Consider the following 15472-nt stretch of genomic DNA (forward strand, 5'->3'; position numbering starts at 1 on the left):
CAGAGTACCCAAGGATAAGTGTGCATCTGCACGTATGGAATGAGCAATGGTTCCTTTAGGTTTGGCAACGTTTTTGCTATTTTTTGTATCGTTGTCTGGGGACTGGCAGCCCAGGTTTAGCGAGTTAGAATTTAAGTCCACTTTCCAGAATTCTGCAAATCCAGCTTGAACCAAAAGACTGACAATATCTGAAGAGCTCTCAGACAGCCGCATTTCCACCACGTACTTGGACTTTTGTTTTGCAAGAACATGGCAAAGAAGAGCTTTCCCGTCTATGGTTTCTTTAAAAAAGGCATTTGCACTCTTAACCCACACGTCATCGACAGGATAGGCATATGCTAGAGAGCAGCACATTGCAAATGCAGGCAAGACGCTTAACTCCGGCAACAACACCTTTACATCGTAGAAAGGAATGGTCTCTGTATTCCCAAAGTCAAAAAAGAAAACTGTAATTTGCGGACTAAGCACATCAGTGATGATAGCCCTGTAATAATGTCCGTCTAAAGCGTAAAGGGCACAGCAAAGTTGACCAGGTTTGGGATCTTGCAAAACCATCTCCATAAGCTCACATTTATTGTATTTTTTTGCAATCTCAGCCATCATGTCAGTAAACTCCTTTTGATACTCGTCAACTCTTATCCAAAAATTTGAGGGGTTTACTACATACTCAACATAGACTATGTGGACTGCATCTAAGTCCATCTTCACTGATTTGTAAGAAACGGTTTCAATGTATTCCATCTCCATGGTTGTGAAGGTCTCAGGAGAAGAGGTGCTTTGACAGCTCTCATTAACGACTGAATTTGTATTGCCTGTACATGAACGCGGAGAAAAAAATGGAACTTCCTTGTTCGTCAAATGACAGTCTGCACTGAATTCGAACTCTTTTGCGTGTAATGATAAATAATACAAACGATCTTCACTGCAAAAGTCTTTTATGTGACCAATGACAACATGTCCCATCAGGGCTTCTTTAAAAAGAGCTAGCTGCAAATTTCCAACACCTTCTATATGGTCATTGTCCCGAGATAATGCACATGGGATAGCCATCATGGGTAAAGACAAGAATTCTTGCTGCAGCCTCTGCACGTTGGTGGATTGTATGATTTCACTACAACCAATATCAATAAACCAGACCTTCACGTCATTACAAGAGATTAATTTCTGGATAACTCCTCTATACCATAAGCCATCTCTCCGCTTGGCAGAGCAGAGTACACCAAAACTACCAAGTGTGGAACTTGGTCCTGTTACTGCAGTCTCATAATAAGAGCACATAGAAGAGGTCAATTTACCCAACTCTATCTCCCATGACAGGATATGACAAAAAAAACGATCTGGGCTTATGGCAGCAGAAATTTTAATTTTTTCCATGGTACCGGCACACAATTCAGGTCTCAGGTGATCTAGCATCTTTTGAAAACGTGGAAGACTGTCAGAAGTTGTAAACGTGACATCAGAGCCTATTTCCTTTTGTTGCAGCAAGTCCGGCATTTGTTTGCAGTGAGAGTTTGCTGGGAACTTGTGTAAAATTTCTACGAGAAGGCAAAAGGACTCCGAATCGATATATTTTGCTAAACTGAGCTCAATGGCATAGCTAATGATTTTTGGTATTTCTAAAAGAACTTGATGAGGTAAGAAGGTTTTCACGTTTCCATGAAGCTGCTGACCGACCAAGGAGGAAAAATAATTTACGGCTCGTGAAGTCCACTTCTTTTCAAGTGGAAGTAAATTGGAAATTATTCCGCTGACCACCTTAGGAGGGAGAGTGAATAATTCACCAGTAGCGGAAGCAATTTGTTGAGCAGGAACTTTGAGGACATTGCCTTGATCTATTAGCACAACTTCAAATTTTTGATTGACTTTATCCAAAACTTTTCCTCTGTGCCATATTCCAAGAGGTTTATCTTGTGCCAAGCAAAACTGCCCAATATCAATGTCCTCATGGTTTTTTGGAACTAGTTGTATTTCTTTCTGTAGTATATGATAGTCAAATTCAGAATCAGAGATATATGTTCCTTGGAATTTTAGCAGGACATCTCCAGGTTGGCAACTGATAGATGAGATCTTCAAGTGCATTTCCAAGTCACACTTTTCTGTTAAAGCCATATAGTCCATTATATCTGAAAAAGAAATATAAGCAGTTACTCCAATGTAAAATAAAAGCTCCACAAGAATGCTTTAAAATAACGACATATACAGTACAAAGATTTATCAATTAGGACTATATTTTTCTAATATGCTTACACACTTGGCCTGTGAAGGAAAGATGACTTACCTGCTTCCCGATACTAGCTCCCTGCTCCTCCAGTCATGCGATGCTCCACTGGGTTCCCTCAATATTAACCATCGGGATTGACATTTCCGCACATCAGGAACAGGTCTCCTGCCGCGGCCGGTGATTGGCTGCAGCGATTTCAAACTGGATGTTGACATCGAGGGTGCCAAGAAGAGCATTGCAGGGCTGGAGCAGAAGGAGCGGGGTGCCAGCACTAGGAAGCAGGCAAGAAATCTTTCCTTTACAGGTCTGGCCAAATAGAGGGTTTGCCAAGTGGGGAGCCCGCCTCCATGATATTGCCATGATCTTGAAAAGCAGATGGGAAAAATTGCTTTAAAAGGGAACCTGTCACCGGGATTTTGGGTATAGAGCTGAGGACATGGGTTGCTAGATGGCCGCTAGCACATCTGCAATACCCAGTCCCCATAGCTCTGTGTGCTTTTATTGTGTAAAAAAAAAACTATTTGATACATGTGCAAATTAACCTGAGATGAGTCAGAGCTTGAAAATATGACTCTTCTCTGGTCACACAAGTAATATATGACTCTTATGTTAATTTACATATGTATCAAATCTGTTTTTTTTAACACAATAAAAGCACACAGAGCTATGGGGACTGGGTATTGCGGACGTGCTAGTGGCCATCTAGCAACCCATGTCCTCAGCTCTATACCTAAAATCCCTGTGACCGTTTCTCTTTAAGAAGGGCAAACTCATATTGAATACCTATTGTACCCCACATCAACTCAAACATGGACCCCTATTTCTGGTGCAAGGGGAATATTTAACCGACAACTGAAGTACACCAAAATTAAAGTGGTTGTCGGGTGAGATAATCCAACAGCGGTGGTGATTTTTAAAGGGAATCTGTCACCTGGTTTGACCATATTAAGCTCTCACCATTGCCATGTGTAATAAAATACCTCATCTCCTGCAGTGGTTTTCTTTCTTATATTCATGCTTTCATTTTGCTAAAAAAGCGATCTTTGTATTATGCAAATAAACCCTGAAGGTGCCCAGAGGGGCGTAATTCTTCACCCTCTAAGCCCAGTAACGCCCCCCTGCAGTGCCTAGATCGCCTTTATTTAGAGCCCAAGCACGCCGCCTCCTCGCTATGCAGTATCGTCCCACAGCCTAGTTTAACGGCGCCGCCCCCTCAGCTACGTCAGCTAATTCATTCAAGCCACGCACCTGGAATCTTCAGTTCGTCCGGCCGGAATCTCGCGCAGGCCCGCCTATTGCCTGTGCGATTCCACCGCTCCTAAGGGCAACAGTCTCAAAAGTGTCACTGGTCATGGGTCATGCGCCGAGCCCAGTGATGTCTTTTAATCGCTATTGCCCTCAGGCGCGGTTGGATCACACAGGCGCAGGTACTGCGCCTGCGCGAGATTCCAGCCCGACGAACTGAAGATTCCAGGTGCGTGGCTTGAATAAATTAGCTGACGTAGCTGAGGGGGCGGCACTGTTAAACTAGGCTGTGGGACGATACTGCATAGCGAGGAGGCGGCGTGCTTGGGCTCTAAATAAAGGCGGTCTAGGCACTGCAGGGGGGCGTTACTGGGCTTAGAGGGTGAAGAATTATGATGGGGCTTGGAGCGTAATACGTGTGTAATGCTCCCTGCCTGTGATAGCTTCCCTCACTTGCTACTGTGCGGCCATTTCCTGACTTTGGTGGGCGGGGTTAGGACGAAATAGGAGGGAGGAGGATGCGGCCGCTGCGGGGACTAACATGTGCCCCCTGTGCTGACAGATACCCGGGGTCCAGTCAGTGCCAGCAGTCTCAGCCATCAGTCAGTGCCCCCAGTCATGGTGCCAGCCGTCTCAGCCATCAGTCAGTGCCAGCAGTCTCAGCCGTCAGTGCCATCAGCCACAGCGCCAGCAGTCTCTGCCACCAGTCAATGCCATTTAATATAGACTGTTCCTACTAATGTTCTAGCGCTTGTTATTGTAACGGGCTTAATGTCTAGTAGGTTTATAATAAAGTAATACTAAAGTATTTATTTTCTTAATTCCCGGAGAACCCCTCTAAAGCTTCCTTCACATTCTCCATTAGGAGATCCGGCAGGCTGTTCTGGCACTGACTACAATGAGGTCCGGCCGGTTAATGGCATAAATGCCAGGGTTGGGATGGACAAAAACAGTCTCAGGGGTTTTGTTTTTGTCTGACTAACAGCCGGCACTTGCGCCGGATCAGGCAGCGGATCTCTGAAACGTGAATGCAGCCTAACATAATGTGAAGACAAAATTTAGCATAAGGGAATGCATGCAGAGCAATTCTTTATATAATCATAATTGCCCCCTACAATTTGTATGTATAAAGTAACGAATTGACATGAATGCACATGTAAGAAAGAAATGGGGTTCAAACTTCAAGGTAATACGCAGACCCTAACAGGGAGTGGAGGGCGAGTGATGCCATATGAAGCGTCAGAGTCTCCAGACTATGACGTAAAATCTGTTTCTACTCTGTTTATTGGGGGAGGGGAGGGGGGGTCTCGACCATGGGTATAGCTGCTGCCACTAGGAGGAGGACACTAAGGACAAGAGTGTGAGCTCCTCCCTCCAGCTATACCCTTCCTACAGGCACCAAGCTAAAACAGTTTGTGCAAAAGCAGTAGGAGAAGCAAGAGAAAAAAAACTGGAAAACCAAACAATGTACAAATCCAGAACCATGCAGGCCACAAAGAGGCCCATGAAAAAAGATAACGGGTGGAAGCTGTCCCCCCCAATGAACAGAAGAGAAACAGATTATATGGTAAGTACAAAAATCTCGTTTTCTCATCCGTATCATTGGGGGACAAAGGCTTGACCATGGGACGTTACAGAGCAGTCCCAAAAAGTGGGTCATAAACTAAGAAGCCCTCCGGCCAATCAGAGAACCGCTATCTGCAAAACTCTACACCCCAGAGAAGTGTCAGAAGACACAAAAGGTGTGTACTCTATAAAATTTTGAAAAAGTGTGCAAAGACGACAGGTAGCCGCCTTGCATACCTAAAGGGCTGAAGCCCTATGATGCACTGCCCAAGCAGAATAAGTAACCCAGAATTGTGGGGCCCAGTTACTGATGTGGTACGCTTCCACAATGGCCAAACTAATCCATCTGGAAATGGAAGCTTTGGACGCAGCCAGATTTCGTCTCGGCCCCTCTTAAATGAACGAACAGAGAATCAGCCCGTCGGAAAGATGACGTCTGAGACAGATAGATGCAAACGGCTTGTACCAAATCCAGAGTGTGGAGCTACTGCTCACGAGGATGATACAGGGCAGGACAAAAGAACGTAGAAGGATCTCTACATTGAGATGGAATGCTGACACAACCTTCGGAAGGAAGGACTGAACAGGGCGAAGAACAACTTTGTCCTGATGAAGGATCAGGAAGGGCGACCGACAGGAAAGAGCCACAAGTTCCGACACCCGAATGATGGAAGGGATTGCCACCAAAAAGGCCACCTTGTAGGACAGCAAATAGTGGCCGAAGGATATAGAAGGCGCTCATAGGACGAGTATGTTTGATAAATGAAATATCCACAATTAGAAAATGGTTTGCTCACCTATTGGGGTGGCACCAATTTGGACGCAACCACAATGAAGGCCAAGTAGAGATGGTTGACTGTTGGTGCAGGCTGGATTGGTCCAATGAACTTGGGCGGGAGCCACCCTACCACTCGGGTCAGACAGAGGAAAATGAAAGGATGCTGGACCTTATAGGTCGAACGTATGGACAGCAAGAGGCGTACTTTCACAACCGGTTGTTTAGCAATTTTCAGTTTATTTGTAGACAACGCGTTTTGGGGTGCTACTGACCCCTTTGACAAGTCTAAAAAATACCAATAATAATAAATATGCAAAATAAACAACACTGTATGTGTGGAAGTATAAATAAAAGATGTATCACATAAATATACGACTAGGTTATAAAAAGTCAGATGATGTAAAAACATGGGGGGGGGGGGGGTTCAATAAAAGCTTATTTTGATTAGATAAAAATTAATTTGAAGAAAAAGAGGTTTTGTCCAGCTTGTGTTTGTGGTAATCCAAAGGCTTTTATTCAATAATCGATAAAATCCAGGTACAGAAATGCAGGTCTACATGTTTCGGGCACAATTCGATTTTAGCCCTTACTCCCTAGCTAAAATCGAATTGTGCCCGAAACATGTAGACCTGCATTTCTGTACCTGGATTTTATCGATTATTGAATAAAAGCCTTTGGATTACCACAAACACAAGCTGGACAAAACCTATTTTTCTTCATACTTACGTATTTCTCCTGAATCGGGTGAAGGAGTTGTTCCGTGCTATACCAGTGGAATCCTCGGCAGGTGAGAGCTGCTCAAACCTTTGACTTTTATAACAAAAATTAATTTGGTTACAAAAATGAATCTGAATAAATCTTATATAATGTATAAAGTATAAGAAAATATATAAAAACACACTTGTGTATGTATATGTCCCAAGGAGACAAACTCATGATGGTCCGATAAAAGTAAAAATATATAAAAAAAAAATAAGATTAGGGGTATTGGTTGATTCCCTGTTAGGAGAGTCTTAGTGTAATTCAAATATAGTCCATGGATAACGGTGAATAAGGAGGGGAATCTTGGTTATCTGAAGCTGATCAGCAGAACGGATAGAACGGCTGGTGTGCGGCAGCACGTGGAGAACACTGACTAAGACCTCACGCACGCGGCCGCACGGGGGGGAAAGGCAGCTATCTGTTTCCAGATAATGGCTTGCAGTTTTGATACTTGCTGCATGTGGAATGTTGGAATAGAGGGCAGCCCTCTATTCCGACACTGGACGTAGCAGCCCTCTAGTCCGACACTGGACGTAGCAGCCCTCTAGTCCGACACTGGACGTAGCAGCCCTCTAGTCCGACACTGGACGTAGCAGCCCTCTAGTCCGACACTCAGCCCTCTATTCCGACACTGGACGTGGCAGCCCTCTAGTCCGACACTGGACGTAGCAGCCCTCTAGTCCGACACTGGACGTAGCAGCCCTCTAGTCCGACACTGGACGTAGCAGCCCTCTAGTCCGACACTGGACGTAGCAGCCCTCTAGTCCGACACTGGACGTAGCAGCCCTCTAGTCCGACACTGGACGTAGCAGCCCTCTAGTCCGACACTGGACGTAGCAGCCCTCTAGTCCGACACTGGACGTAGCAGCCCTCTAGTCCGACACTGGACGTAGCAGCCCTCTAGTCCGACACTGGACGCAACAGCCCTCTATTCCGACAATGGACGCAACAGCCCTCTATTCCGACATTCCACATGCAGCAGGTTTTAAAAACTGCGAGCCATTATCTGGAAACCGATAACCGCCTTTCTCTCAATCATAAAAAGTTTTTTGGGGATGCAATTAATTTTATTCTTACACACAATGTGTTTTCATTTGAGGGGAAGATCTACAGGCAACAGAACGGAACCACGATGGGGACATGTTTCGCAAACCTATATATGGGCCGCTTTGAAGATGAATTTGTTTACGACAGTCATTGCTGGAAAGACCGTATCATCTTTTATAAACAATATATTTATGATTTGATCTCGATCTGGAACGGCTCCAATGAAGAAGCCCAGGCATTTGTGTCCCACCTCAATAGGAACTCATGGAATCTCTCTTTTACTTCCAATCTGACAGCCTCATCTACTGAATATTTAGATTTGATCTTCAGATCCAAGACATATTTTAAAAAGGTTGATGGTAATAGTTACCTCGACTATAGAAGTGCCCACTAAAAGAAATGGAAGGACAACATCTCGTTTAGCCAGTTCAAACGAATCAGAAGAAATTGTACTGATAACAGCGACTTCCTCTCTCAGAGTGAGATATTACGTTCCAGATTCACAAAACAAAAAAAAATATCCCAGGAGGATTATAGAAAACGCCTTCATGAGAGCAAGCAGTCAAAGCCAGGAAGAATGCCTAAACACCAGAGAGAAGAGTAAACCCGTAGAAACGGGGAATACCCAAAAAATACAAAACCTCATTTATCACTACTGACAACTCCAACCACGAGGCTCTAAGAACCATCGTAATGAAATACTGGCATATACTAAAAAATTATCTGTATCAAAAAGACATTATACCATCCAAACCACAGATCACTTTTAGGAGGGCAGGAACGCTAAAGAATATACTTGCACCGAGCAAATTGAAAAACAAGAAAGTCGCTTTAGCTCCAACCAATACGATGTGTCATCCAAATTATACTGGCAGCTATAAATGCAGCCATAGGTTGCAACATATAAGTGTTGCAGTAGCATTTCAAATTGTGTGCAGAAGTTTAAAGGGTTTCTGCGCCTGTGCCGTCCCGTTTAGTATTCGGCGCAGGCGCAGTGAGTGAAGCCGGCAGCAGGAGAGCATCCTTCACTCACTGCGCCGAATACTAAATGGGACGGTGCAGGCGCAGGATTTTACGGGCACAGAGGAGAACTAGGACGTCAATCAACTGGACATGGGCGTGCCAAAGGGTGAGAAGAAGGAGCCTCTAGGTGCTGCAGCAACGCCCCACTAGCACCTAGAGGCTCATTAGCATATTATAAAAGTCTTTATTTTGAGGGAACGGCGGCAGGCAGGGAGATAATGTTTTTTGAATTGCTCGTCTTCTTATATTGTGTATCTGATGGAATGCGAATGTGGGTTGCAGTATGTGTGGCAATACAAAAACGGTCTGTAGGACCAATAATCCCTTTAGGGGTCCCTAACTGATATCTTTATTTAATTAATCATAGACATACAAACAATAAAGAAACCTATTTCACAGCTCAGACAAATAGAGGCCTTTGTACAATTGGTAGCTCAAGATATCAATAAGTTAAAAACAAATAAGGATACTATCCCTGAAAACCTTACAGAGGAGGAAATCATTGCATTGGAGGAATTGAGAACAAACAAGGACATAATTCTAAAACCAAGTGATAAAGGGGGTAACATAGTGATCCAAGATAGGGATGACTATGAAGGAATGGTAAATAGGCTGTTGATGGATAGGAAAATATATCAGACCTTACAGGGCTCCAGATAGCAACCAAAATGGTCGCCAATGCGACTTAGAATTTACAAATGGCGACAAGACTTTTTAGTCTTGTCGCTATTTGCGACTAGACCCGCCACCGCAGCTCTGCCGTTGAACAGCGGCGGGCACAGGAGATGATAGTTCTCTGCCCCGCCGCCGCCGATGTTCTTCTCAGTCTGTCAGCTCTGTCACAGCACACAATAGCAGAGCCGCTGGCAGCAGGGAGGGGAGGGGCTGGGAGGAGTGTAATCTGATCCTAGAGTGGAAGCTGCTGCTGCCAGCCCCTCCCCTCCCCGCCCACCAACCAATCAGAGCTGAGGCAAGGCAAGCACTAGCAGCTCTGAGTCTGAGTCACACACAGTACAGGGAGTCTAAGAATTGAATGAGTCACAGGTTAAAAGAATCTAAAGATCCGACTTAGTTAGAGACTCATTCGATTCTTTGAGTTAAAAGAACCGTGAGTCAGACTCTAGAATTCTCAGCAGCGCAGTGGAGAAGGAGTCTCTCCCTCCCCCCTGTGCTGATTCCGCCCCCAATAAGGAGAGAGACGGGAGGAGGAGGGGCTGTGGCCACTGCGCCACCAATGAAGATAACTGACCTGTTAATACAAATACAGGAGGCGGGTGCTGGAATCAAATAGCCGACACCCGACCTCTATGACCGGGAGCTGCGATCAGCTGCAGTTGAGTTAACCCTTCAGGTGCGGTACCTGGGGGGTTAACTGCCGCTGATCGCAGCTCCCTGTCATAGAGGTCGGGTGCCGGCTATTTGATTCCGGCACCCGCCTCCTGTATTTGTATAAGAAACATTGGTGGCACAGTGCGCCCCCCAACACCCCAGTATAAAACATTGGTGGCACAGTGCGCCCCCCAACACCCCAGTATAAGAAACATTGGTGGCACAGTGCGCCTCCCCCAACACCCCAGTATAAGAAACATTGGTGGCTCAGTGGGAAGTGCCAATGAGGGTTAAAAAATTTACTCGCCTCCTCCAGTTGACCGCGTAGCTGCCGGTCTCCTGTTCTTTCTTCAGGACCTGTGGTGAAGTCACTGAGCTCATCACATGGTCAATTACCATTGTGATGGATCATGTGATGTATCATGTGATGAGCACAGTGATGTCACCACAGGTCCTTTGACAGGTCCTGAAGAAAGAACAGGAGACGATCAATTGGAGGAGGAGAGTTAATTATTTATTTATTTATTTTTTAACCCTCATTGGCACTGCCCACTGCGCCACCAATGTTTATTATATTGGGGGGCGCACTGCGCCACCAATGTTTATTATATTGGTGGGGGGCGCACTGCTCCACCAATGTTTATTATACTGGGGTGTTGGGGGGTGCACTGCGCCACCAATGTTTATTATATTGGGGGGGGGGGGGCGCACTGCGCCACCAATGTTTATTATACTGGGGTGTTGGGGGGTGCACTGCGCCACCAATGTTTATTATATTGACCTTCTACTATGCATTCTGTATTCAGAATGCTATTATTTTCCCTTATAACAATGTTAAGGGAAAATAATACAGTGAATAGACTTTCATCCTAGCAACCATGCGTGAAAATCGCACTGCATCCGCACTTGCTTGCAATTTTCACGCAGCCCCATTAACTTCTATGGGGCCTGCGTTGCGTGAAAAACGCACAACAGAGCATGCTGCGATTTTCACGCAACGCACAAGTGATGTGTGAAAATCACCGCTCATGTGCACAGCCCCATAAAAGTGAATGGGTCCGGATTTAGTGCGGGTGCATTCCGGTATTTTGAATGCCGGATCTGGCACTAATACATTCCTTTGGGGAAAAATGCTGGGTCCGGCATTCAGGCAAATCTTACGGTTTTTTTTTTCGCCGGAGCTAAAACCGCAGCATGCTGCGGTTTTATCTTTTGCCTGATCAGTCAAAATGACTGAACTGAAGACATCCTGAACGGATTGCTCTCCATTCAGAATGCATGGTGATAAAACTGATCAGTTCTTTTCTGGTATTGAGCCCCTAGGATGGAACTCTATGCCGGAAAAGAAAACCGCTAGTGTGAAAGTGCCCTAAAATATTATGTTTAAATCCCCCCTTTCCCAATTTTACATATAAAATATATAAACAATAAATAAACATATTACACAGCGCTGTCCAAACTATTAAATTATTAAAAAATATCTCCTATGCGGTGAGCATTCGCCATTTTTTAGTCACCTTGTCACCCCAAAAAAATAGGATTTTTTTTGCGCATTATTGAGTATCGCAATACTTTTTTATGGTGACGAAAGCGAATCCAAATTTTGGTATCAAAACAACCCTACTCCGATCTGATCGGCGTAGCGTTGTCACGATACCAAAATTTTGATTCGGTTTCGATTTGGCGACTAAAAATTTGACTTGGCGCCAATGGCTACTAGGTATTTTTTTTTAGTCTGGAGCACTGCCTTACAAGAAAATCTAACCAAGAGATATCTGGAGGACCTCAAAGAAATCTTGAAGTCTGCGAGAGACCAGTGTTTGATATCTAAAGAAGAATTTGATTTTCTGTATAATAAAAGCCCCACTATCCCTACATTCTATGCACTGCCAAAAGTGCATAAAAGGAAGAACCCAATACCTGGGCGCCCGATAGTATCAGGGAATGACTCCCTGAGTCAACCAGCTAGTGAATATGTGGATGAGATACTGAGACCTTTTGTGACATCACTATCTTCACATATAAAGGATACCACCGAAGTACTGACTAAAATTAAGGAAATCTCACTGTCACCATCCACATACCTGGCTAGCCTGGATGTGGAGGCCTTATACAGCAATATTGATCATGAGCTGGGCATAAAAGCTACTAAATATTTCCTGGATATGAAAAGCACTAGTTTTCACGAGCACAATGATTTAGTAATTTGTTTGTTAAGATTAAGTCTTACTCACAATTATTTCCTATGCTTTCTATCGTCAGATGAAGGGTACCGCTATGGGGACCCCCTGCGCATTGACCTTTGCAAATTTATTTTTGGGGTGGTGGGAGAACACTATAGTTTTTTCTGACACATTTGCACAATTCACAAGTCACATATTATTTTGGGGGAGGTTTATTGATGATATTTTGTTATTCTGGGAGGGTGGAAAACAGGAATTCATTAATTTCGTTGACACACAATCAAAATGAGATAGGGATGCACTTCACCTTTGAAATCCATTAAAGTCAAATCTGCTTTTTGGATTTAATGATCCAGAAAGGTGTGGATGGGCAGATTTTAACAAATCTATCGCAAGCCGACCTCCACAAATAGTCTGCTTTACTGGACGAGTTGGCACCCAACGGCTCTAAAGAAGGGGATACCTGTGGGGCAGTACTTGAGAGCAAGTAGAAACTGTACCACAGAAGAATCCTTCAAAAAGGAAGCAGACTAGCTCTTCAAACGATTTGGAGCCAGAGGCTACCCACGAAAATGCCTTAAAAAAGCGTTTAATCGTGTCAAAAGTGCCAACAGGGAAGATCTAATATCTAAAAAATGTGGTAAAGATCAGACACAGGAGGAAAAAAGGATAAGATGCATTGGAACTTACGACTAACAATCAACAGGTAATGAAGATCCTAAAAAACACTGGAAGGTACTCACCAGTGATGATGAGCTGAGTAGTGTATTGTCACCATATCCCAACGTCACGTATAGAAGGGGACAAAACCTGATGGATAAACTTGTCCACAGCTTCCTTCCTAGAAGAGAGATAACGAACACAAACTGGTTAAGATCTAGTATCATTGGTTCCTTCCCATGTGGCAATTGTACGTTTTGTAGGTATCTACCCAGAGTGGAAATTTTTTTTAAAAACCCAATAGATCAGTGATGGCGAACCTTTTAGAGACTGAGTGCCCAAACTGCAACACAAAACCAACTTATTTATCGCAAAGTGCCAACACAGCAATTTAACCTGAATACTACAGTTCAATATAGTATATGTTCCATGCACTTTGTCATTTAGCTATATAGCCTGACTGCATTGAATGTGCTGCCCTGCGTTGATGAATGGCAAGAAATAGAGGAATGCCTTAGACTTTTTCCAGGGCATGGGTGCCCACAGAGAGGGCTTTGAGTGCCGCCTCCGGCGCCCGTGCCATAGGTTCGCCACCACTGCATTAGATGGACGCGAGTATATAATAAAAAGAGATTTTTTTCAATTGTTGGAGTAGCGGCATTATCCATGTCGCCTCATGTAACTACGAAAAACTATATGTGGGTAAAACCACGCAAGAGCTAAGGCGGAGGATATCAGGACACATAAGTGCCATCAACACTGGCAAAGACACGTCACTCTATAGGCATATTACCCATGTACATGGTGGGAATCTTGAGGTATCAAAATTCTGGGGACTGACCAAAATGACCCTAGGACCAAGAGGTGGCAACCTAGACCAGAAACTCCTGCAGGAAGAAGCTAAGTGGATACACAAATTACAGACTTTGAGCCCAAGAGGCCTTAATGAAGGATTCTCATTCATGGCCTTCATCTAACATAGTAAAATAATATATAAATGTAAGATTGTTGAAAAAACTGACAAAAAAGAGATAACGTCACCAGACCCAAAATTATAGGTGAGGCTAGCATATCCCATCTTTATTGCAAAAGCAATTATAATGTATACGTTTATGATAGATCATCCGTGCACTGGCGAGTGTCTATGGACATCGGCTATTGTACAATCTATGTTCGTCCCATATAAATGATCCCTTCATAAAAGATGACGAATTATCTAATCAAAGAACTAAATTGATCAATAACAACACGGCATCCATAGATCGTAAGGAATAGGCTATTTTTAATCGCCATGAAAAAGATACTGGGTTATCCTTGGAGTGCTGTGTAATATTAATCTATGGATACCTTAGGTGCCCTTAGTAAGCGGCAAGAACGGGTTAAGATTGTTGTCATTAGGAGGTGATACGTCATCTAAAAGGGGTGGCTTTCAGGATATCGGCCTTACCATTCAGATGCAGGAGTGCATACGTAATAGGACGCGCCCCTACAGGCGGGAACCTATGATGGAGTGTAGAGTTAGGAGCGCATGGTATACGCGTCAGAAGACGCGCCTTGCTCTGATTGGATATCGCCGAGGTCAATGGGAAAGGATGATACATTATTGGTAGTAGCGGAGGGATGGGTGGAACCTAGCGATGCATAAAAGGAGATCATTTTGAGCGCGCGCACGTCTATACCCCACTTCCCCTGACGAAGCCACGCATGTGGCGAAACATGTCGGGAGGGGTGTTTTAGTGTAGCGTGCTTTTTAGACAGGGCAAGTGAGCAGCAAAGGGAGCATTGATGGTGGCATAGCTAGTGAGGGAAAATCGACCGTGGTATATGTAATAACACCCAGTACCCTCTAGGGTCCAAATTGCAGCCAACAATAGGAGTGTGTAGTACACCCCTGTGTCAAGTGCCGATCAGTGGAGCATCTAATAGAAATTTGAGTAGTCAGTACACTGTTGCCAATAACGGAACCCTCAGTTAGGGACCATATGAGATATATACAGGAGCTGCTCCGACAGATCGAAACGTTTGTAAGGGCTCTTTCACACCTGCGTTATAGTCTTCCGGCATAGAGTTCCGTCGTCGGGGCTCTATGCCGGAAGACTACTGATCAGGATTTTCCTAATGCATTCTGAATGGACAGTCCGTCCTTCAGGATGCATCAGGATGTCTTCCGTTCCGGAACGGAACGTTTTTTGGCCGCAGCAAATAGCGCAGCATGCTGCGCTTTTTGCTCCGGCCAAAAATCCGGAACACTTGCCGCAAGGCCGGATCCGGAATGAATGCCCATTGAAAGGCATTGATCCGGATCCGGCCTTAAGCTAAACGTCGTTTCGGCGCATTGCCGGATGCGACGTTTAGCTTTTTCTCAATGGTTACCATGGCTGCCGGGACGCTAAAGTCCTGGCAGCCATGGTAAAGTGTAGCGGGGAGCAGCATACTTACCGTCCGTGCGGCTCCTGGGGCGCTCTAGAGTGACGTCAGGGCGCCCCAAGCGCATGGATCACGTGATCGCATGGACACGTCATCCATGCGCATGGGGCGCTCTGACGTCATTCTGGAGCGCCCCGGGAGCCGCACGGATGGTAAGTATGCTGCTCCCCCGCTCCCCACTACTACTATGGCAACCAGGACTTTAATAGCGTCCTGGGTGCCATAGTAACA

At 44.8% G+C, this 15472-nt stretch overlaps 1 protein-coding gene across 1 annotated transcript in view; it reads right to left on the bottom strand.

The window, feature by feature from the left end:
- TDRD15 (tudor domain containing 15) overlaps window positions 1-15472 on the bottom strand; it is a 65153-nt gene that overhangs the window by 20124 nt on the left and 29557 nt on the right. Inside the window, exon 4 of the mRNA XM_044289324.1 lies at window positions 9-2123. Within this exon, the coding sequence (XP_044145259.1) occupies window positions 9-2123 (2115 nt within the window). The remainder of the gene's footprint in view (window positions 1-8; window positions 2124-15472) is intronic.

Source organism: Bufo gargarizans, chromosome 4, assembly GCF_014858855.1.
Source record: "Bufo gargarizans isolate SCDJY-AF-19 chromosome 4, ASM1485885v1, whole genome shotgun sequence".
Classification (NCBI taxonomy): domain Eukaryota; kingdom Metazoa; phylum Chordata; class Amphibia; order Anura; family Bufonidae; genus Bufo; species Bufo gargarizans.